The sequence below is a fragment of the Tachysurus fulvidraco genome, chromosome 12, assembly GCF_022655615.1.
Source record: "Tachysurus fulvidraco isolate hzauxx_2018 chromosome 12, HZAU_PFXX_2.0, whole genome shotgun sequence".
Classification (NCBI taxonomy): Eukaryota; Metazoa; Chordata; class Actinopteri; order Siluriformes; family Bagridae; genus Tachysurus; species Tachysurus fulvidraco.
This window is the reverse complement of record NC_062529.1, coordinates 3,998,715-4,021,381: the sequence shown is the minus strand read 5'-3', so window position 1 is coordinate 4,021,381 and position 22,667 is coordinate 3,998,715. Positions and strand designations below refer to the sequence as shown.

The 22,667-nt window shown below is 37.7% G+C and overlaps 2 protein-coding genes across 2 annotated transcripts; one reads left to right on the top strand and one right to left on the bottom strand.

The window, feature by feature from the left end:
* The first annotated feature begins 336 nt into the window (after positions 1–336).
* Positions 337–2,002, top strand: LOC113651264 (adenosine receptor A2b-like). The gene has a single exon (XM_047821589.1). The coding sequence runs from the start codon at positions 337–339 to the stop codon at positions 1,351–1,353; it is 1,017 nt and encodes a 338-aa protein (XP_047677545.1). The 3' UTR covers positions 1,354–2,002.
* Positions 2,003–2,184: 182 nt separating this feature from the next.
* On the bottom strand, positions 2,185–22,667 carry xdh (xanthine dehydrogenase). The gene is made up of 36 exons (XM_027159937.2): positions 22,580–22,667; positions 22,390–22,447; positions 20,345–20,441; positions 19,609–19,717; positions 19,386–19,512; positions 19,246–19,307; positions 18,537–18,608; positions 18,258–18,353; positions 17,961–18,102; positions 17,739–17,831; positions 16,287–16,438; positions 16,003–16,096; positions 15,674–15,783; positions 15,364–15,548; positions 13,818–13,980; positions 13,396–13,485; positions 13,125–13,294; positions 12,648–12,774; positions 12,116–12,238; positions 9,987–10,083; positions 9,585–9,709; positions 8,116–8,249; positions 7,944–8,031; positions 7,672–7,758; positions 7,342–7,533; positions 6,938–7,083; positions 6,758–6,839; positions 6,446–6,541; positions 6,137–6,265; positions 5,851–5,925; positions 5,356–5,408; positions 5,140–5,254; positions 4,850–4,915; positions 4,573–4,761; positions 3,436–3,603; positions 2,185–2,757 (listed from the first exon to the last, which is right to left on the bottom strand). The coding sequence occupies exons 1-36, from the start codon at positions 22,637–22,639 to the stop codon at positions 2,707–2,709; spliced, it is 4,023 nt and encodes a 1,340-aa protein (XP_027015738.2). The 5' UTR covers positions 22,640–22,667; the 3' UTR covers positions 2,185–2,706.

Below are 22,667 nucleotides of genomic sequence, written 5' to 3'. Positions count from 1 at the left end.
ATGGCCAGAGGAAATCTGGTCAGGAACATATGGCTGGGGAATATCGTGACAAACTCTAATAAACGTATCTATATCAACAGTCAACAATAAGACACAATAAACACAATGTTTTTAATTTGAAAAGAGCAAATATCCTTAGCTCGGTACAAAAAGACAAAAACAATTCTATCGTCATTCAATGACGATATGCTTTTTCAGAAGGACGATAATGTAGTTTTTTAATTAGTCAACTAACAAGTTTACAGTGAACCTAACTGCTTCTGAATTCTTCATGTCTTCCAGTGATTATAGCCATGACTCAGCACTGGAGCTGAGGAGGTCCACTTGAATGGAACTATGAATAACTGCTTGGAGGTTACTGTGAATGGATCAACTCAAACAGTCATCCCTTCTAAACAAGAGTTTTTTCACGGAGCATACATCACAGCTGAAGTAACGATATCCATTCTGGCTATAACCGGAAATCTACTGGTTTGCATTGCGGTGGGACGCAATAAGAAGCTTCGTACCGTCACCAACTACTTCTTGGTTTCTTTGGCAGCAGCTGATTTATTTGTAGGTACACTGGCCATTCCCTGTGCTATTATGACAGACCTGGGTTTCCCCCACAATAACCTATACCTGTGTGCTACTGTCTTGTACATGCTTATCATGCTAACCCAGAGCTCTGTCTTCAGCCTGCTAGCGATAGCCATTGAGCGCTATGTTGCCATCCTGTTGCCGTTCCACTACCAAAGGCTCTTAAAGCCAAGGATTGCTAGGCTAGTCATACTGCTAACCTGGATTCTTGCTTTTCTTTTGAGCTCAGTGCCACTGCTAGGCTTTCAGAAGCGATCCAGTCATATCAGCTACTGCTTCTTTGCCTGTGTGGTGGACATTGCCTTCATGGTCTACTTCAACTTCTTTGGTTGTGTTCTAATTCCCCTGCTGACCATGTTTTTTATTTATGTTCACATTTTCATAACCGTGAGGAAGCAAGTGAGACGCATCGCAGCATTACGCAGTGCTTTAGAAGCGCAAGCTAGGCAAAATTCAGCTATGAGACGTGAAGCGAAAAAGGCCACTTCGATTTTCCTGCTCATTTTTCTGTTTGTGCTTTGCTGGATGCCAATTCACATTTTGAATTGCTTGCAGCAGTTCAGTCCACACTTCACAGTGCCATCGCCACTTATTTTGACAGCAATCATCCTTTCCCATGCCAATTCAGCCATTAACCCTCTGCTCTATGCCTACAGGATGAAATCATTCCGTCAGGCTTTCAAAGCCATTTTTCTTTGTTGTCGCGTTACTCCTCCACTGTCTGATACTACTGACAGCATTGGGACTTCAAAAAAAAACACAAACGCAAGATAATATAGGCATGTGCAACAGTAGTCTTACTAAGAAACTACTTATAAGAAGAAATAGTGAGAGATTCATGTAACAAAATACTTGGTATATAAAAGCTTACATAATTTTACTTGGCAAGGTTAGTGTCAGTGTTTTAGTGCCGTTATTCAAAAGTCTGTAAGTAAAATATTGAACAGGTAATTAGTTCTAAATGAATGCAAATGAATCCATCCATTTATCCATCCACCCATCCATCCATCCATCCACCTATTCATTCATCCATCCATCTCTACATCCATTTTCTCTACTGCTTATCCTACAAAGGGTCACAAAGGGCCAAGCCAAGTTCAATAACGTCATAAACTAGAGAAATACTATTCTGGACAGTTTAATTGCTCGTTATAAATTGTGCAGTAATGTGCAAGAAGGTATTATAGACAATATATATAGATGAATAGAGGTATTATGAAGGAAAAAGTACACTGTGTAGCCTTGCTACTTCTGCATTTATATACACTTGCCATGTTTATTAGGTAAATTAGGTAAACCTTGTACATAAATAAATATGCAATGTTTAACTGTAAGTTCCTGTGATATATGTCATATGTGTATAGAGCACTGCAACAGACTGGTGTCCCATCCAGTGTATACTTCTTCCTCACATTGGACTCACTGCAATCCTGGAAAAAGGTTTCTGAACTGGTGACTTATCAATAAAGAAATTTAATTTCTTATCATTTTTTAATGACTCTAAAGATGCTTAACCATATATTGTATATAAAAATGTAATATGTATATAACGTAAAAAAAATAAAATAAAATAAATAAAAACACCTTGTGATTTTAGGAATTAAATGTGTTCCAGGCTTATTTTCTTTTATTTATGTAAGGAATATAATATTTCCAGATGCTGATATAGGACAATAACCATTAATGGATGGATCCAAAAGTGCAGTTAACAAAACAAACAATTACCGGAAAATGAAGATTTTACAGCTAAAGCTTGTGAAAAGCTGAAAACGTGTGCATATACAGTACAAGTGCAGGACACAACAGGAAATAGTACTAGTACATATCATCCTGTCTAAAAATAACTCTATAAGTCAACCCTCTACATATAGTTCATGTGACACATTATATAGATTACATACAATACCGCTTTTTAAATTCTATAATTAAGAATTTGGATAATAAATGAAAGATTTGGTAATATATACTATATATATATATATATATATCTTTTTATCTTTTTTTCTGAATACACAATTTCATATAATTTTGATTTTCAATGTTCATTTGTTGTACAAGTCATCTTGCATTTAGATATAAGTCTCGATGAATGTACTGAAGTAGTGAGACAGCAGTACAGTAAGTGCCTTACACCTTCACATCCCACGGTGTATAAGTTCCCAACTCCGAAGGTGGACACTGAAACAAAACAAAGATTTCTATGATAATGGCAAAAATATTGTTTATGATAATGAAATGCTTGATATTTATGACTGCAATGTCTCAATGCACAAGATAAAAGTCTATTGAAAGTTTAGGACTCTTGCTGCATTTATTGTTGATTGCTGTATTGAAAACGTCTTGTTTGTGTCTGACCTCTTGTCAGCATGTGAATGTCCAACACATTTGATGAAGATTATGTTAATGTCGAAAGCATTTGTTTTTTCTCTTACGATCATAGCCATAAAATGTTCAAACCTTTAAGTCCAATCAGATTCATTTTTTGTGACTGACATGTACTATAATGCTTCCATGTAGTATTTAGTATGTACAGTAGTATGTAGAAGTATGGCCTTGGATGGATAAAGGAACGAGTCTTGATTTGGTGCTTGGACAAAATGGGGGAAAGTATGTAGCTTACGAGGCAATGTTGCTAGATTTAGACCAACAAATTCACAGTGTAGGACATGTCAGAATCAGAGTATGGGTAACTGATTGTCTTACAAGATGGTTTAATAAAGTAAACAGGATGTGTTGGTGGTGTTTAATAAGAATGTGTAACTACTGTATTGTTTTAAAATGAGCTATATCCTATGACTTATCAGTAGTGTTAAAACTAAAAATGCGTAATCAAAAAAAAAATATAGATCAACATACAAGTTTAGTGAATCTGTCTTCACAAGCGTTACGTATTCTCTCAGGTGTAGCAGGGCTGTCCAGTCTAAAGGGTCCCGTAAGGCCAGACTCAGCCCTGGCTGCTGTAATAGCATCTTTGATAGCGTAGAAGACTGAGGCTGCCAGGAAGAGCGGAGGCTCTCCAACCGCCTAAATAAAGTACAGTAGCATAATAGCAAAAGAATGACTTATGTCTTATTTCCTTCATACCATGATACTGTTTATTGAGTAATACATATTCTGAGACTAACAGAAATATACAGTGAACCCTCTCATTACCTTTCAATTACCCTCTCAATACATACTGTTATAATGAGTCTGTCTGTGTTTTACCCTGTTTCTCTCTGCTGTCTTGCCCTGCTGTTAATTGTTTGCTCCGCCCACTCGTTTGTTGCCATGAACACTCATTGAACTCATTCATTCTCTCTTGTTTGTTGTCTTAGTTACTCATTGTCTCTGCTTTGTCATTGGTTCCTGTCTGATATATATATACACTGTTTGTTCACTTCCCTGGTGCTAGTCGTTGTCTATGTTCCTGTTTCCTGTTAGCGCTGTGTTCTGCCTTGTTTTGCCTGCCTGCCTGTCTGTTTACCTGTTTTTTGATTATTAAAACGTTTAAACTGTGTTTGGATCATCACTCGCCTTTGCCTCACTGTGACAACTGTATATATTTAATTTTTAAGACAATTTATTTATTTAACTATTAGGCACATTTTTTAAATCTGTTCGGTATTTTGGGTATTTCTTAGAACTATTCAGTTCCTCCAGGATTCAGTGATTTTCCATTGCATAAATTAACACGAAGTCATGCAAATTCTACAATATTCTGAGGAACTTGCAATTGATTAAAATTCATCACACAACCACAAAAAACTCCTGGAGGAACAATAATAGATTTTTTTTATATGTCACTAGATACATTATGTACAGTCCTATTTGTTAGTGAGTTATTGAATATATTCAATTTAAGGTGTAGATATTTACTGCCACAATAACTAATACAATAACTTAAAAAAAAAACTATCATGGCCCCATGGTTATGCTTCATGGACCTCTGGGGATGACTGAAGTCCCATAACAATAAACCATAAGTCAATGAAGCATGAGGGCCAGTATTACCTTGGAGGAGAAGATGGCCTTCTCATTGGGAGAATCTCTAAGTAGTGAGACCTTAAGTTCAGTTGGAATGTCTCCAAATGCAGGAATCTTATACATCCCAGGTCCACGAGTGTACAGGTAACCTTGGGGAGAGTAGCGCAACTCCTCAAGGGTGAAAAGACCCACGCCCTGCATGAATGCACCTTCCACCTGCACATAAAATGTGCAAAAAAAAGTCAGCTACAATATACAGCACAGTGTCAAGCCAGTTGGTCATTATGAGAGAAAGCCAGTATACCTGACCGATGTCCAGTGCTGGGTTCAGACTTTTGCCCACATCCATAACAATTGAAGTATGCAGGTTCTAAGGGAGTGAAGATGTTCCGGATAATTTTGTCACAACACATGAACACATCACGAACATATGCATAAAAAGCACCAGTAGATATCAGCAATAATAGCAGGATCTAATCTTCTTTATCCAAATGACATCAGTGATAGCAAGTGATTAAGTAACATGTGAATGATGTTATGTTGAATGTAAATGAATAGAAACTGATTCATCACGAATAAGAAGGTTGCTTTTACCTTGTGACTCCCAGTCAGACAGTCTACCTCCACCACCGAGACTGCCACGCCATAAGAAAAATAGTTAAAAGGTCGGCCAGAATTTGTTTCAAACTCATAGCCAAGGTTTGGAGTCCTGCAGAATCAGGGGGAATAAACAAGTCCTGTAGTCAATAGTGTAAAAATGCTGCTAATTTAGGCACATATAATTTTAAAAAGTTGAAAGGTTTTACATACTTATAAAACCCATTGGCTGATAAGTTCACCCTGTCAAAGTAAGCTGCATTCACCTACAAAAAGAAATAAGGTTATTATTTGGTATTAATATATATTTTGCCTGAGAAATAAAGCTGTTTAAATATATTAATATCTTTATGTCATTTGGCAGACACCCTTATCCAGAGTGGCTTACATTTTTATCTCATTTTATACAACTGAGCATTTGAGAGTTTAGGGCCTTTCTCTGGGGCCCAGAGGTGTCAGCTTGGTGAATCTGGGATTCAAACTCACAACCTTCCAATCGGTACTCCAACACCTTAATCACTAGGCTACCACACCATGTGATGATGTAATTAATACATTACATCAATGTAATAGTTTAGGGATTTACAATATGGTATTTCTGAATTGCATTCAACCAGATTGGCACATCGGCCGTTTAATTATCCACATGAAATTCTGTTTGATGTTCAATGCCAATATTGTCAATATATACAAATATATATTACAGACCCAGTCTTCCCAGGTGCCCTTCGGGTTTTTGGCTTTGTATGGCTCCAGTCTCTGCAGCAGCTTCTGACATGCGTTCTGTATGACATTATATGAATAAGTATTATTTTATGAATCCAATTTCCATCGATGTCAACCTGCCTAAATATAACAATACATCTACATCATCCAGGTTTTTCTAATGTATCAGTATCATAACCGATTCCCCTGATATTTTATTTTTTTTTTTGGCAGGCATTAATTCTATCGTATCAGATTTTTATATACTGTATAGTAGTGTGACCCTTACATGGACAGCCATGCCGTTGAGGTCAGAGGATGCAGATGCAGCAGTAGGGCTGGTGTTTGGGACTGTGTTAGTGCTGGTCTCACTGATGTGAATCTTTGTGCTGGGGATTCCCAAAGTTCGGCTTGCAACCTACAAAACACAACCCAATGTACTTTAGTGGCACTGCTAAATAAAGATGGGGTCCAAACTTCTGAGACCACTTATGATTAAGTTAAGTTTTTTCTCATTAAAATGATTTTAGAGATTTGGACCCCACTATATTCCTGGAAAGAATTTACAAGCACTGATTATTGTGTATCTCATTTTTACCTGGATCATTTTAGTGTGCAGGCCTTGTCCCATTTCTGTTCCACCATGAGTGAGAAGGACTGAACCATCTGTATAGATATGAACCAAAGCACCTGCCTAGAAAAAAATGTATTTGCAATATGGTAAAAAGAGACAGATAATAAATATATACCGCTTTGCATAAGTAATAACTCCTGATAATGAAATTGCCTTAATTTACATTATATCTGTACTGTATTCTGTATTCAAAATTACTTATAAACAAAAACGTTGAGATTTTGTAATCATATGGTAAAAATAAATATGGTAATTAAGTCACAAACAAACAACAACCTGGTTGAGGAAGACTGCAGTGAAGCTAATGCCAAACTTTGTGGGAATGATGGACAACCCTCGTTTGGTCCAGCGATTCTGTCTGCATCACAACAGTAACACCACTTATATTCTTCAATCCCTTACATAGAAATGATTTAATCAAATAAAGCTTGATAAGAATTTCATGTAGCCACTCACTTGTTATACTGCTCCACTTTGGCTTTCCACTGGTGGAAGTCTGAGATGGCCATGCACTCCTCCCAGCAGCGTTCTATGGTAAACTGGTCCAGACACTGGTTAAATGGGGTGTATTCTCCCTGCTTATACATATTCAACTTCCTCACCTGCAGATTCAAAGTTATGCAATAAAAACCTTTTAGTTGCAGGATTTTACTGCAATCTACAATATTGACACTGCAGAATTTTAATGCTGTCACTGCAAACAGGAGACAAAGTAATTGATTTAATTCATAATAATCCACGTTTTCACTGTAGAGGTAACTTGAATTTTGTAGGTGGTTGTAATACTACTGTAATACTGCTTCAAGGATTTAATAGCACATTAACCGATGTCTTTAAATGTCTGAAATCCCAAACTAAACCTGTTCAGCAGGGAGGCCACAACACAGAGCCACATCACTGATCCAACTCTCGGCCACCATCATTCCCTGAGGCCCACCAAAGCCTCGAAATGCCGTGTTGGAAGGCAGATTGGTTTTGCACAAGTAGCCGGTCCCACGAATGTGAAGAATGTTATAGCAGTTGTCCATATGGAAGAGCGCTCGTTCCAAAATCTGAGGGAAAGAAAAAAAAGGCTATTATGCTAGAACCTGAGCTACAATATAAGTTAAATTACATAAACTACAAAATATGGGTTGATTAATGAGATATATGGATATGTTAATGAGAATAAATGTTTTTCTGATACTCACAGACAAGGAAAGATCCAAGGAATTTCCTGCATTGCTGTAGAGGGTCAGATCAAGGGCCATCACTTTTCCATTCTTCTTGAATCCAACCTTCAATAATCATAACAGGTGGGAAAAAAATGGCAGAGCTGAGTAGTGTTTAAAATGATTTATCAAATAAACTCAACAACAGTCCTGAAATCAAGAAGGATATATCTTTTAACGCTCTCTCCTCAGTGATGAACATTTTTAGCAAAGACAGCTGGGAATAAATGATATTCATGTAAAATTCATACCTTGTAACGTCCAAAGAACGGATGCCGACCTCCAGTTATTAGCATGTCCTCATCACGGTCCAACATGCAACGCACTGGTCTCTTGACTCTACAGAAGGTACATTATAACTGTTCTGGCAGTTAATTAGTACTGAGTATTAATAATTCAAAAATAAACATCAGTTTTTCATACTTCTGAGCAGCAACAGCCACAGCTGTAGAGAGCAGGGTGCTGCGGGTCTCTTTCCCTCCGAATCCTCCTCCCATTCTTTTAACCCGACATACAATACGACTGGCTGGCACTCCCAATGCCTTGGCAACAAGTGCCTAGAAGCAAATAATAATAAAAGAAAGGCATTATAAAAAAAAATCAAAACCAAAATCTGTTACACAAAGATTATGCAAAACACAATATATAATGAAGCTTTTTATTAATTCTTCATCTTGCTGGTAATAAGGATGACGATGATGATGATTCAGATAATTGTATTTGTATAGCAATTTAAACAACTGTCATTGTCTCAAATCAGCTTCATAGGAGCTTAGAAACATCTATCCTTAGTGAGCAGGCCTGAGACTGATGTTGCTGCTGCTGCTGATTATTATTACTATTATTTTTATTACAGTCACCCAAATTCCTGGTTGAAACCTAATTTGTCTGATTTGCTAATCTAAATTGCCCCCAGGTGCCAATGTGTGCATAGACAGTGTTTTATAATACACAAGTGTCCTATCTTGGGTGTATTCCCACCTCACATACAGTGATACCACAATATACCATGACCCTTGTCAAGACCCTTGCCAAGCTTTTCAATGGAGGGACAGTGAGAAAGTTCCTGGGGTGTCCCTTGGATTTGAGCAAAAAAAGTAAACGATATAAACTGGACTATTGATTATTTTTTGAGCCTGTGGTGTTGTAATGGTAGCACTTCAGGGGCTTAAGCCCATCAGGAACTGTCAAAAGCCTTTAACCTTCTGAAGACTGACAAATTTTACACTACAAATAAGAAACCTGTTTATCCGCTGCCGATTATTTTACATGAGTAATACCTATTTCGGTCAGCAGGTGATACTGTTGTTAGTATACGGCCATTGAACGGTTCATTCAATCATTGGAAGAGTTGGTGAGGTAATAATATTGCAAATAATATAACAAATGTTGGTCAGTAGGGGGACACGGTGGCTTAGTGGTTAGCACGTTTGCCTCACACCTCCAGGGTTGGGGGTTCGATTCCTGCCTCCGCCTTGTGTGTGTGGAGTTTGCATTTTCTCCCCGTGCTTCGGGGGTTTCCTCCGGGTACTCCGGTTTCCTCCCCTGGTCCAAAGACATGCATGATAGGTTGTTCTGCCTCTCTGGAAAATTGTCCGTAGTGTGTCATTGCGTAAGTGAATGAGATTGTGTGTGTGCCCCGCGATGGGTTGGCACTCCGTACAGGGTGTATCCTGCCTTGATGCCCAATGACGCCTGAGATAGGCACAGGCTCCATGTGACCCAAGAATAGTTTGGATAAGCGGTAGAAAATGAGTGAATGAATGTTGGTCAGTCTCTGGAGAGACTTTTTAAACTTTCAATGTGGAAGACATTCCTAACACAATACGTATATACAGTGTATGAAGTGTTCATGCTATATATCCTAGAGTGAAGAATAGTATTTTGATTACTTGTGTTTTGGTGGCTGCCTGCGTGGACACAAACAGCTCCATTTCACCATCCTCTCCTCGAGGCACAGCCAGTGTGCAGTGTGTCTCCAAATAAAAATGTTCCTGTCCTCCTATGTGTATTTCACCTGGGATCATCACATCAGAGCATCATTCAGAATACAGCTAATGCGATTATAGAGGGTCAGCGGAGGAATAATTACAAACAAACATCAACCTACAGCATATACAGTACAGTACGTGCCTTAGCCTGGAGAAATGTTATGTACAGTGGTGTGAAAAAGCAAAAGCTACATATTTAAGGCTACTTAAGTTTTCTTTCAAATACAAATTCACTGTCTTTAAATAACTGGATTAATGTTAATGAGTTAATGACCTCCCCGAAAGGTTAAGGTGCTATAATACCTTCTAGGATGTTGTCAGACTCTTGAAAGCCCAACATAAGATCTCCTTTCTCAATAGTTCTCACTGGCTGATAGAACGACTGATTGGCAATGGCATTCTGTAAAAGAAAAGATTAAAGTAAAAGGCATCAGATCAGATGTACCTTCGTCCACTTTATTCAACATCCACTATAAACAAATATCTTTCAAAAGGTCCGACAATATCCACACAGATCTTTGCCATGAAGCACCTGGTGATATCTAGGGGTGCAATGGAGAAGTGCTGAAGAATTTTTGGGTTGCCATAAATGACAGGTGTTTGACAGTTGTCCAGTGAGTGCATTAAATTGCAATAAACGTATGCCTTCACTGTCATCCTTAGAGATGTCTAAGCCTATGTTGTAGAACGATGGGTCACATCCTAATTTGATGGGAAGCTAATGGATATATTAGATCACACATTTACAGCATCATTTTACAGACCATGCTTAGGGTTAGCGCTTGCTTTGGCTGAACTCAAAAAATTTGCTAAAAGGCAATTTCAAATATAACCTAATGAACAAGCTGGCAGTGACTAACTGATCAGTAGTGCATTGCTAAAATCAACTGAGAAGACTTCATGGCCATGTAACAGAACAGAAGGTTTGAAAGTATATATATATATGTATTAATTGACACAAATGTACCCCTGCTTCCTCATTATCAAAAGGATCGGTGTATTCGGGCCCTCACAACAACCCATCAGACTCCTCAACAACCAGAACCAGAACTAAACTGTACCAAACACACACACACACACACACACACACACACACACACACACACACACACACACACACACACACACACACACACACACACACACACTCTAGAGCGTGAACTGCACTGAACTGTACCAAATCAAATACACACTCGAACACACATAATACATTTTGTGCACTATATTGTATACTTGTCCTGTAGTGTTTCGTATTGTCTGTCTGCACTGTCATTTGTCACATACTGCTTGCATTAGGTTTCACACGATGCACTTTATATGGCTAGGACAACCTACTTTAAATCCTTAGCTCTGTGGTCCTGGAGAAACGTTGTTTCATTTCACTATGTACTGCATCACACACACACACACACACACACACACACACACACACACACACACACACACACACACACACACACACACACACACACACACACACACACACACACACACACACACACACACACATATATATATTCATATACATTTAACATGGACTTCAAAATGTGTGATCAGATACTTGGTTATATCATACGATACGGTAGGATACCTTCATACCCATAACCTCATCTCTGGTTTATATAGTTATTTAATTTAGTTATACTGTGAATGCGTCAGGTAGCTCCTTAACCACGAAGCTTTAAAGTACCACGGTTTGCATTTATGACATAGGACATCGATGTCCTTTTTTTCCAGTACGAACTGACTGAACTGCATGAATCAGCATTATAACAAAATAACAAGATACTTGAGGCTCAAGAAGAAAAGATTTGACTTTGAAGAACATGCTGTAACCAAACTCTACTCGAACGCCTCAATATTTGAACAGAAGAATAAAAGTTGTATGCCCTTTATCAAGATTTAACCTTATATATATATATATATATATATATATATGTGTCAATTTCCATGAAGAACCTGAATAGCCATATTATGTAACTGTAGATCCAATGTCAACACTATTAACACACGCTGTGTACATTACAGCAAGCTGAAACATGCTTAATAATCTGAACCTTCCAGTAATACCAGAATTAAATGTGTATGTGTATGTAGGTGTGTTTTATGTTATCTTTCTCTCTCTTCCTCGGAAAAACATTCCCTTCCCCAACTGCACAATGACTCATAGCATGTTCGATTGCACATATATAATAAAACAAATTCCTCCCTGTGCGTAACTTCTCTGTTCTCTCTTTTAGGATGAGGATGAGGATGAGGATGAGGATGCTTTGTAGAAGAACGCTTTGTTTTTTTGCTGGCTTTCTGATACTCCATTGAGAACACATTCAAATATATTTAGGGACAGCATTACACAACCTCGTCTTAATTCCCTGATCCACAATGGTGAAGGTTTTGCAGGGATTTTGCAGAAATATGGAACGACTTCACACCTGAATGGTGATAATCACAGGTTGACATTCCTCATATGTGATCCTCACAGCTTTTGCTGCCCTCTGTGCATGGATTTTTGTGTCTGCTACAATGGCTCCTACAATGTGACCCACACATGTGACCTGAAGAATTGAGAAATGCACAATAACACTGTTACAATTCATAGCTATTAAGTTTGTCATCGCTATAAAGTACATGTAATGATATCTTTTGAAGCAGACGACCTTATCCAGAGTGACTTAAATTGATCTAATTTCTTCATACAATTGAGTTATTAAGGGTTAAGGGCCCAGAAGTTGCAATTTATTGGACCTAGGACTCAAACTCACAATATTCTGATCAGCATTCCAAAACCTTACTCACTGAGCTACTAATTATAATTAATAAAATAATCATCTTTATGCATAAAAATCAAGTGTCTAGTCAACCTACTCCCAAAAATTCCCAGATATCCAAAATTTGTGTCATTTTTCTGCATAGTGTCATTTATTCTTGTCTGTGTAAATAGTCATTATAAATCATGGAGGTAACCTTTCCGTCAGCGAAGACAGTCTCGTCATAAACAACAGGTCCAGTCTTATTGCTGCCAGGGATGTCCTCGGCAGAGATGAACGTGACCACACCTGGAAGTTCCATGGCTTCATCGATATCGATAGATCTACAAAAGACGCACATATGCACACGCTAAGGCTAACCGACGGAGAAAGTACTGAAAATCAATGCATGTACTGTACTGTCACTGAAGATCCATTCACCAGCACATTTTTTTCCATGTAAACAGAATTCCTGCACATTAGGTCTTGAAAGTAGGATCAATATAAAACAGATAAATCAATGCAATTCATGATTATTATTCTATTATAAAACACTTTTTCAATCATCAGACTATGAATAGTTTTATGTCATTTACACTACATACATTTTGATCTCATTTCTACAAATTGATTAATAAGGGCTGTATGATTAATACAAATGTACATTATGGATGTATGGTTAGCTGTTACTAACCGAATATAAGCATGAGCTTTAGTGCTGGTGACAAGGGCTAGATAGAGCTCGTTCTCAAAGTGAGGGATATCATCACAGTACACAGCTTCTCCTGTGGCCTGCTTCAGAGCAGACAGATGCATAACTGGACGTCCAACCACATCATCTGGGCTCTGACCAGGAGGGACTGCCTATATTTAAAAATTTAATTGTACTTAGAGCCTATAAGATGTAGATACATTTCTGTCTGCAATTTAAAAAAGAATAAAGTGATGAAGTGAAGTATGTGTACCTGGTACAGCTGAACACTGGATGGTGAATCCGGGTGATGGATTTTAATAGCACTGGCATAATCTGGTCTGATTTCCTCAACGGAGAGGTGCTGAAGAAACGCAATTAAAAAAAGGTATTTTAGACATTCTGGGTGTACAGGCAAAGAAATCACTGATGATCTACAAACTCCTGGTTTTCTACAAGTCCCAAAGTGTATTCTTCCTCGTATATCCCAACTATCTGTCAGTGATAAAGCTTTATTATCATTTATCACTGATTGTCGTGATTTTAAGCATTCTTAATGCTGTGGGTCGACAGTGATAACTTTGATTTCTATGCATCGCATGATGATTGATACACAGGTGCATTGATGCTTAAACGTAAAAGTCAAAATAGTTCATTGCTGAGTTCCAACTCTTATATCTATGAACATGGTTGTACCTCCTTAGCTAGTTTGTTCTGGACGGTGAGGTAGAATTTAAAGAACAGGCTGATGGTCAGTGTGCGTCTGTATGTCACCATCCCACCCGGAGCGGAGGGAGACAGTGTCATCTCTTCAGCCAAGAAAGAGCAGGCATCCTGCATCAGCTCCTCATTCCACCGCCTACAATCATAAATACAGCAAAATAACCGTGCAACATGTGTATAGGTTGTGTGAGATTTCTGGACTTCTGGATAAATTGTATTTTTCATAGTAACTTAATATAATACCAATATATTCCATTAACAGAGCTTGGGGTTGGAGTATCTACAACTGAAATTAGTGTATTTTGTAAATGCAGCATATACAGTAGTGCTACAGAACAAATAATACATCAGTAGTAATGACTGAAAGACTTGCCTCGGTGTAAAATGCTTACCTATTTGAGCAGGTGAACAAATTTTAAATGATATATAACACTGATATTCCAAAGAGATGATATTTAAGCAAGGAAAGAAAAACAATTGGCCTGGTTTGCATGTGATTGTCATGAATCATGTTTAAGTTCTTAAGCAAGAGAGAATATATAATAAGTATCATACATTACATTGCATTAATATTCGGAGCTTAACACCAATGCCACTGTTTGCTTTAGTTAAATACGGATCCTTTACAGACTCTGGAAGCAGTTTCTCGAACTCAGCTAAACAATTAAAGTTCATAACTGTCTCAACTACTGTAGAGATGAGTGCGAGACTGTTAATTCATTCTGCCTGCTATTTATTTTAATGAATTTATTTGGATTTATTTCACAAACCTGTATAAACAATCCTGTTACCAACAACTATGGCCTTGACCAGTCAGTTACCAAGGATTCAAGCTTCATACCTGACCATCCATAGATATGTGGAGACAGTAGTGGCTCAAGTGGTTAAGGCTCTGAGTTGTATCATAGTTGCCCCTGCACTCAAACCCCAACCTTCTCAGATGGTGTATGTGAAGAAAAGAGTTCCTCTGTTCTGTAATGTATACTGTATGTAGTGATAAAAGCTTCTATTTCATCAGTAAAAGCGCCTTTATTTGTCACATATACATTACAGCACAGTAAAATTCTTTCTACACATATTTGGAGGTTGGGGTCAGACATGATGCAGCGTCCCTAGAGCAGTGAGAGTTAAGGGCCTTACTCAAGGGCCCAACACTGGCAGCTTGGTCATGCTGAGGCTTGAACCATGACCTTCTAATCAACAACCCAGAGCCTTCACCACTCAAGCCAACACTGCCTGAAATTGACAGAAACTAATTGCACTTTGTATCTTTGTTTGCAATTTCATACATTTCAAGGCTTTAGCCTATTGAATTTTATGCTTAGCTTACAGCACAGATTCCCAAACTGGAGATTTGAGCGTCTGCCCTGCTCTAACACACCAAAAACCACTTTAACTGAACTGATCATTTAAATCATGTGTGTTAGATAAGAGAAAACATTATTATGCAGGATAAGTGGTACTAAAGGACCAGAGTTGGGAATCAGATGGCTTAGAGAATGTGCAGCATCTCAATTACCTGCCAATAAGTTGGTTGCATGTTGTCGTGGCGAGAACAGTGGTAGGGGCCATTCCACCGTAACTCAGTCGGATGTCCTGCACTATATCGGACTCCTCCTTAAAAATCACGTTCATCCCAGTGGTGACAATAGCAATATCATCCTCTTTGCGAAGTGATTGTTTAAAGGCTGAGCAATACTGGCCCTTGTAAACAAGAAGAATTTTTCATTTTATTTTATTTTTAGTTGGTATTTATTTACTAAGTATTCACTTTCAGGCATACTGTATGTTCAGTTAAGCAGATCTTTGCATGTTATGCTAATGCAGACCTTTTTTGTATAGGGAATCTCAATGGACAAAAGAATTTCCTCTGGTTTTAAAGCAGTTTTCCTGTAGCCAGTGAAAAACTTGTCATCCATCTCTAGCACACGTTTTCCCTCTGCAAAACCGTTAAGATTTATATAATTTAATTTATATAAGAGAAGCAAAAAGTTGTCTTTACACATGCAAAAAAATTTACAATTAAATGATTTCTTTTTCTTGGCAAAGCACTTCTCAGCATACATGATATTTGTCCTGAACAGGACATTCTGATATCCAGTCAACCTTTGATCCTTGAACTACATACACAACAGAAGAAAAAAAGTCTTTCTTTTACCTTTGGATATCAGAGTTAGCTTAGAACCCACGGCCATGAACACAGGGTTAAGGTCTGAGATAGGACTTGCAGTCATAATATTTCCACCAACAGCCTGACAGTAAATATGGGACATTTATCATCACACATGCACACACACACACACAGACACACACACACACACGTATAAATTTGACAAACCTGCAAATTTGCAAAGATTAATAAGCTCAAGATCTAATTTATTATGTTAATCCAGATGTCATAAAACCCCTCAGGAAACTATAAGGATGAGCTAAATGACCTACTGCAACATTTCGAATCTGTTGCCCTGCAAACCAGTGCAGCTGCTCGAGTACGGCCTGGAAGACCTCCGTTTTGTAGCTGGGTAGCTTGTTTACCATTTCACACAGTATCTCCTTTAACACAGTCAGTGTCACAGATGCTCCAAACTCGATCCCTAAAACAAACACACACACACACACACACACACACACACACACACACACACACACACACACACACACACACACACACACAGCGTTTGCATGAGACTATGCATAAGCTTAGCATATTTAATTTGGAGATTTTCTTATCAATGTCCAAGGAACTTCAGGAGAATCCATATTTATAAATTCTTGAAAGATCAGTAAATCTATCTATCTATCTATCTATCTATCTATCTATCTATCTATCTATCTATCTATCTATCTATCTATCTATCTATCTATCTATCTATCTGTCTGTCTGTCTGTCTGTCTGTCTGTCTGTCTGTCTGTCTATCTATCTATCTAGAACAGAATCAGGTAACACAGCAATGATGGCTTAGGGATGGAGAAAGAACTAAAAATAATCATTATGTCAACACATTATTTTTTTTTACTAATGGTTTATTTCATTGCATGTAAATGTACAGGGGGCACGGTGGCTTAGTGGTTAGCATGTTTGCCTCACACCTCCTGGGTTGGGGGTTCGATTCCCGCCTCCGCCTTGTGTGTGTGGAGTTTGCATGTTCTCCCCGTGACTCAGGGGTTTCCTCCGGGTACTCCGGTTTCCTCCCCCGGTCCAAAGACATGCATGGTAGGTTGATTGGCATCTCTGGAATATTGTCCGTAGTGTGTGAGAGTGTGAGTGTGTGAGTGAATGAGAGTGTGTGTGCACTCCGTCCAGGGTATATCCTGCCTTGATGCCCGATGACGCCTGAGATAGGCACAGGCTCCCTGTGGCCCGAGGTAGTTCGGATAAGCGGTAGAAAATGAATGAATGAATTAATTAATGTAAATGTACTGACTGTTTCTGCCTAAAGCACCTGGAACAACTTCTAACCACTCTAGAATTCTCATACTGACTGTAGAGGAACACGATATGGTCTGTTCTCGATGGTTGGTGCAACCTGAGATGCTTTTTTGCTCTTCACAGTTGTAAAGAGTGTCTACTGTAGTAATCCTGCTTGGCCATTGTCATCATATTCAACAAAAGCATTTCCATCCACAGAGCTGCCACTTGAGATGATTTATTTATTTTTTTGCCATAGTCAAAGTCACTGAGAGCACATTTTCTGCCATTCTGATGATATAAACATTAAATGTAGCTCCTGACCTGTCTCTGCATGATTAGTCTCGCTGTGCTGCTGCCACATAATTAGCTGATTGAATAATTGCATGAATGCGAAGGTGTACAGGTCTTCCTGCTAAAGTGGCAGGAATTAATGCATGCAATAATGGCTGCAGATGTGGTGATTGCACCAATGGTATATTTACCAGTATCAGTATAATGGATGCTGTGGAGTTCCTGGATGTATGTTGGTGCCAGGATCAGGGGGTACAGAAAGTTTTTGAATTTCATTTCAATACCTTCAAAGAAGAAACATAAGAACAAATAAACACACAGACCAGAATCAGCGATCTGTAACAAAAGTAAAATAACTTAAAAACTTAAAGACACAATATTAAAAACCAACACTTTCGGGTTGAAGGCCTCACCAACTTCAGTGTTTCCCACCACCAGCTTGGCTGTAGGATACAATGCTTTTAGCTCCAGGAGTTCCTTTAGGGTGCTGGGTTGAATCCATAATACTCTTTCTCCAAGAAATTGCAGCTGTTGTGGTGGCTGCTTGGAAAGACTCTGTAAGACAACATGTTCAGGCATAAGGGAACCCTCAGTTTTGTTAAAGTCAACAAATTAAACAAATATAAATATAAAATATATAACACAGGTGCAATTTTAAAGTATTGAATTGTATGTATTTCATATGATTTTGATTCACACGTTGAATGTACCATCAGTTCTGGAGGGAAAATGATTTCCTGTGTCGGGTCCAGTGGCATAAATTCTGAAGGGTTAAATAGTTGTTGAACTGGATGTTTTGAATCTTCCTGGAAACCAGATTGAAAATAATGATAAAAAAAGTTTCATTTTGCATTCTGTAACAACTAGGACAGAGACTGATTTTTAGCTTGTTTTGAATTCACGTTTGAATGCCTTGAATTCATGTATAAACAAAAAAGGAACAGTTGAACGAGTAGGTAGCAGTTCACACGGGTTGTTATCACATTGACCTGCTCTGTTGTGTCTTCATTGGTCAAGCAGCAACCTTTAGATTTTCCTCCTGCCCCACAGCATCCTCCATCCTGGTCATACAAAATATGAGATTAAATGCGCTGTAGTTTAATACGGGTCCACAATATGTGGGTGTCGACTTTCTAGACTAAGTTTAATAAGTTATTGGGCAACTTCACATTAATGCCACACCTTTGGAATAAGATGATCAACAACCACATGTGAGTGTCATGCTCAGTGGTCAGAACCCTTTTGAACATACAGTCTTTAGTTGCATGAGTTGGCTTGATGATTAAATGCCCCCACGCTTGGATGCCACTGATTCCTTTTCTCCTGTGTAACATTTTAGATTTGTGTTGCCCACACAGGACAGATTTTGTTGTAAAAAGCTCCATGATACAGGCCTTGGCACAGTGTTCAATGGTATAAAACTTTATATTTACATTTTCAGCATTTAATTTTTCTACCTCTGAGCAATTGAGGGTTCAGTGCCTTGCTCAGGGGCCCAGCTTGGTGGACCTGGGAGTCAAGCTCATAACCTTCCAATCAGAGGTCCAACACCATAAGCACTAGTATACAATGTCTTGCATTATATCTGTTCATTCTTATGAATTTGCTAACATTTAATATGATTATCATCTAACATGCTCAGCACCAAGTAGTGCATACCTTCATACCGCTCATGTATCACACAAGGCATTAGATTACCTTGGTGAAGGTCTTGAAGCCCTCCAGGATAGGTCTATACCCGGTGCAACGGCACAGATTACCTGTACAAATGAACCCCAGTAGAAGTCATTATTACTATTATTATCTAAACATTTTACAGATGATGGTCATCACCATACCGTGAAAGGCCTCCTCGATTTCCTTCATTGTAGGTTGCCAGTTGTTCCTCAGAAGGGCGTACATGGACATGACAAGTCCTGGAGTGCAGAAACCGCACTGTGATCCATGAGCCTTAGCAATCCGTTCCTGCACAAACACAACATGGTATAATAGATATTGTACTGTATCTCTTAAGAAACATACAATAAAAGAAATCATAGGTAAATAGTTTTCTTGTCATACCTGAACAGGGTGGAGTTTGCTGGCTACACTACCGATTCCCTCTACTGTAGTGACTGCACAATGATGCATTGAGCATATTGGTGCCAGACATGCATTAATGGCCTGGTGTCTGAGACATGGCATTCAAGGACAATATCATTTTTTTGCCGTAATTTATTTCAAGTGCTTGGTATATGGATGTGCTAAGTATAAAATGATTACTTATTATATAGACATTTATTACACGTGGTAAGCAATTAAATAATTAAAGAAATTATTCATTCATTCATTCATTTTCTACCGCTTATCCGAACTACCCCGGGTCACGAGGAGCCTGTGCCTATCTCAGGCATCATCGGGCATCAAGGCAGAATACACCCTGGACGGAGTGCCAACCCATCGCAGGGCGCACACACACTCTCATTAAGTCACACACTCACACACTATGGACAATTTTCCAGAGATGCCAATCAACCTACCATGCGTGTCTTTGGACCGGGGGAGGAAACCAGAGTACCCGGAGGAAACCCCCGAGGCACGGGGAGAACATGCAAACTCCACACACACAAGGCGGAGGCGGGAATCGAACCCCCAACCCTGGAGGAGGTGTAACCACTAAGCCACAGTGCCCCCACTGTTTATTATATTAACATATTTTCTTTTCTTCAGGAAATGTACCTATTTTAAAGTACAGTACAGCCTATATGAAGACAGTTGATGAATATACAGTCTGTTTATGATTTAATGAAAAAGATACACAATCTTGTCCTGTTGTTGGTGGAACTTGGACACCATCACAGTGCAGGCGCCACATCCGCCTTCGGCACATCCCAGCTTAGTGCCTGTTAAACCCACTGTTGCACCAATATTAAGGAAAATTACAGAAGCATGCAATCAAATATTCAAACAATAAAAAGCCACAATAAAAATAAATTTGATTTGTATTTTTTGAATATTTAAAAAAGTCACTAAAAACTTCCCTGTTATGCTGCACATATGTGCTCTTTTCCCAAGCTTGTAGTTTTTACAAATTATAATGACATTTCTTCAAATATATGCATATGCATACGAATATCTACATATACATATTTACAATAAATGATCTTCAATGTTGCATTAAATTATGAAATAATTGAAGTAATATGAAGTAACAGATAAAGCATAAAAGATTAAGTAAATTTAAGACATATTTCTTTTCTCAGACATACAGTACACAACAAACACCTGACTCAGAAACACAATGATGAATATTTAATACTCACGAGTTTCCTTTTAAAATTCAACCAGTTTAAAAATCTGTGAACTCATATGCAAATTGAGTTTAGAAACCACGCCCCCACTTTAGTATTCCACCAGTTTAAGTAAACACTACTTCTTTTATTTCTAGTTTTTGAACACTACAATAAAATATTCATAACATATTCTTATAATATACTATAAATACATTGCAACAGCAACATAACAACAACAACAAAAACAAACAACAACAACAACAACAACACCAATAATAATAATAATAATAATAATAATAATAATAATAATAATAATAATAATAATAATAGTAAATAAAATGTACACCTCTGGTTTTAGCCGTATATTTACATGAATTTATTTAGTTAAGAAGTGAAATAAAATAATTAAATACAATGATTAAACCTTCATACACTCATTTTCCTACATTTTTTGCTATTTGCACATTTTGCTGATGCAATTTTATTTATTTATTTATTTATTTTCAAAATAATTCTGCAGGCTTGTTGCTTCTGCAATCTTATTTCGCTCCTTATTTTGGGGGCATGTGGTAGCCTAGTGTTTAAGATGTTGGCCTATCAAGCACTCGGTTGTGAGTTCAATCCCAGGTTCACCAAGCTGCCACTGTTGGGCCCCTGAGCAAGGCTCTTAACTCTCAATTGCTCAGTTGTACAAAAAAAAAAAGTAAACTCTGAATAAGGGCATCTGCCAAATGCTGTAAATGTAAATGTTTATTGTGGATTTGTTTTTACAGAGGGGTGGAGCTTAGAAGAAAGCTTTGAAGTGGGAGGTGCTTTGAAATCTAGCTACTCCCATTTTACTAACACCATGACAGGGCCAAGTTAAGTACTCAGCAGAAGGGAAAATGTTTAGAATTGTTTTTTCTTTGTAACTGCATTCGCATATATTTCATTTTTATGCAATAATAATAATAATAATAATAATAATAATAATAATAATAATAATAATAATAATAAATGCTCCGGATTTTCTGTTCCAGCTTGAGAAAGTGCAGGTTTCACAATAATTATAATAAATAATAATAATAATAATAATTCAACCTGTTTGCCCAGTTATTATTGTAATAATAAAAAAAACTAACCTAACAAACATGCACTTGGTTGATTTATTGAGATTCCTAATTATATTTCCCCAGTAAGACTAGCTGTCAATCAGATGTGTTGAGTAGGGATTCACACTTACTGTACTTGTTTTTTTTTAAATGACTAACGTTAAACATCTAAGTTTGTTTAATCATTTATTGGCTGTGTTGAGGATTAATCGTGCACTGGGGTACTAAGGTCAACACAAATAAATGCTCAGCAAATTTCTTGCCTTTTAAAATAAATAAATAAATAAATAAATAAATAAATAAATAAATAAATAAATAAATAAATAAATAAATAATAGTGAAAGAATTCAGCATTAAATAATCTGGACATGCATATGTTAATAATAATCCCTATTATTTATTTAGTCATTGCAACAAGTGGTCAGGTGATTAAAGCCCAGAGAGAGTAATTCCACGTGAAGTTTTGGGGTAAAGGATACACTTTCTCCTGAGAAAGCACAACAGTGTCATCTCTGGATCGACATTATTTTCAGTGATCTATAAACAAAAACCAATCCATTTCTTTTTTACTTTATACATTATTCTTATTATTTCTTTAATACAAAATGACTGACTTATAACGAATGACTCGGGATTAAAGCAATTAACGCATTTGTCTTTTGCAATTACCTTTTTGCCATTTACAAAGAGGACCAAGTCATCCCGGTGTGTTGTGTTTATTTCCTTCATAGTGCGAGTTTGTCGTCAGCAGCCGCTC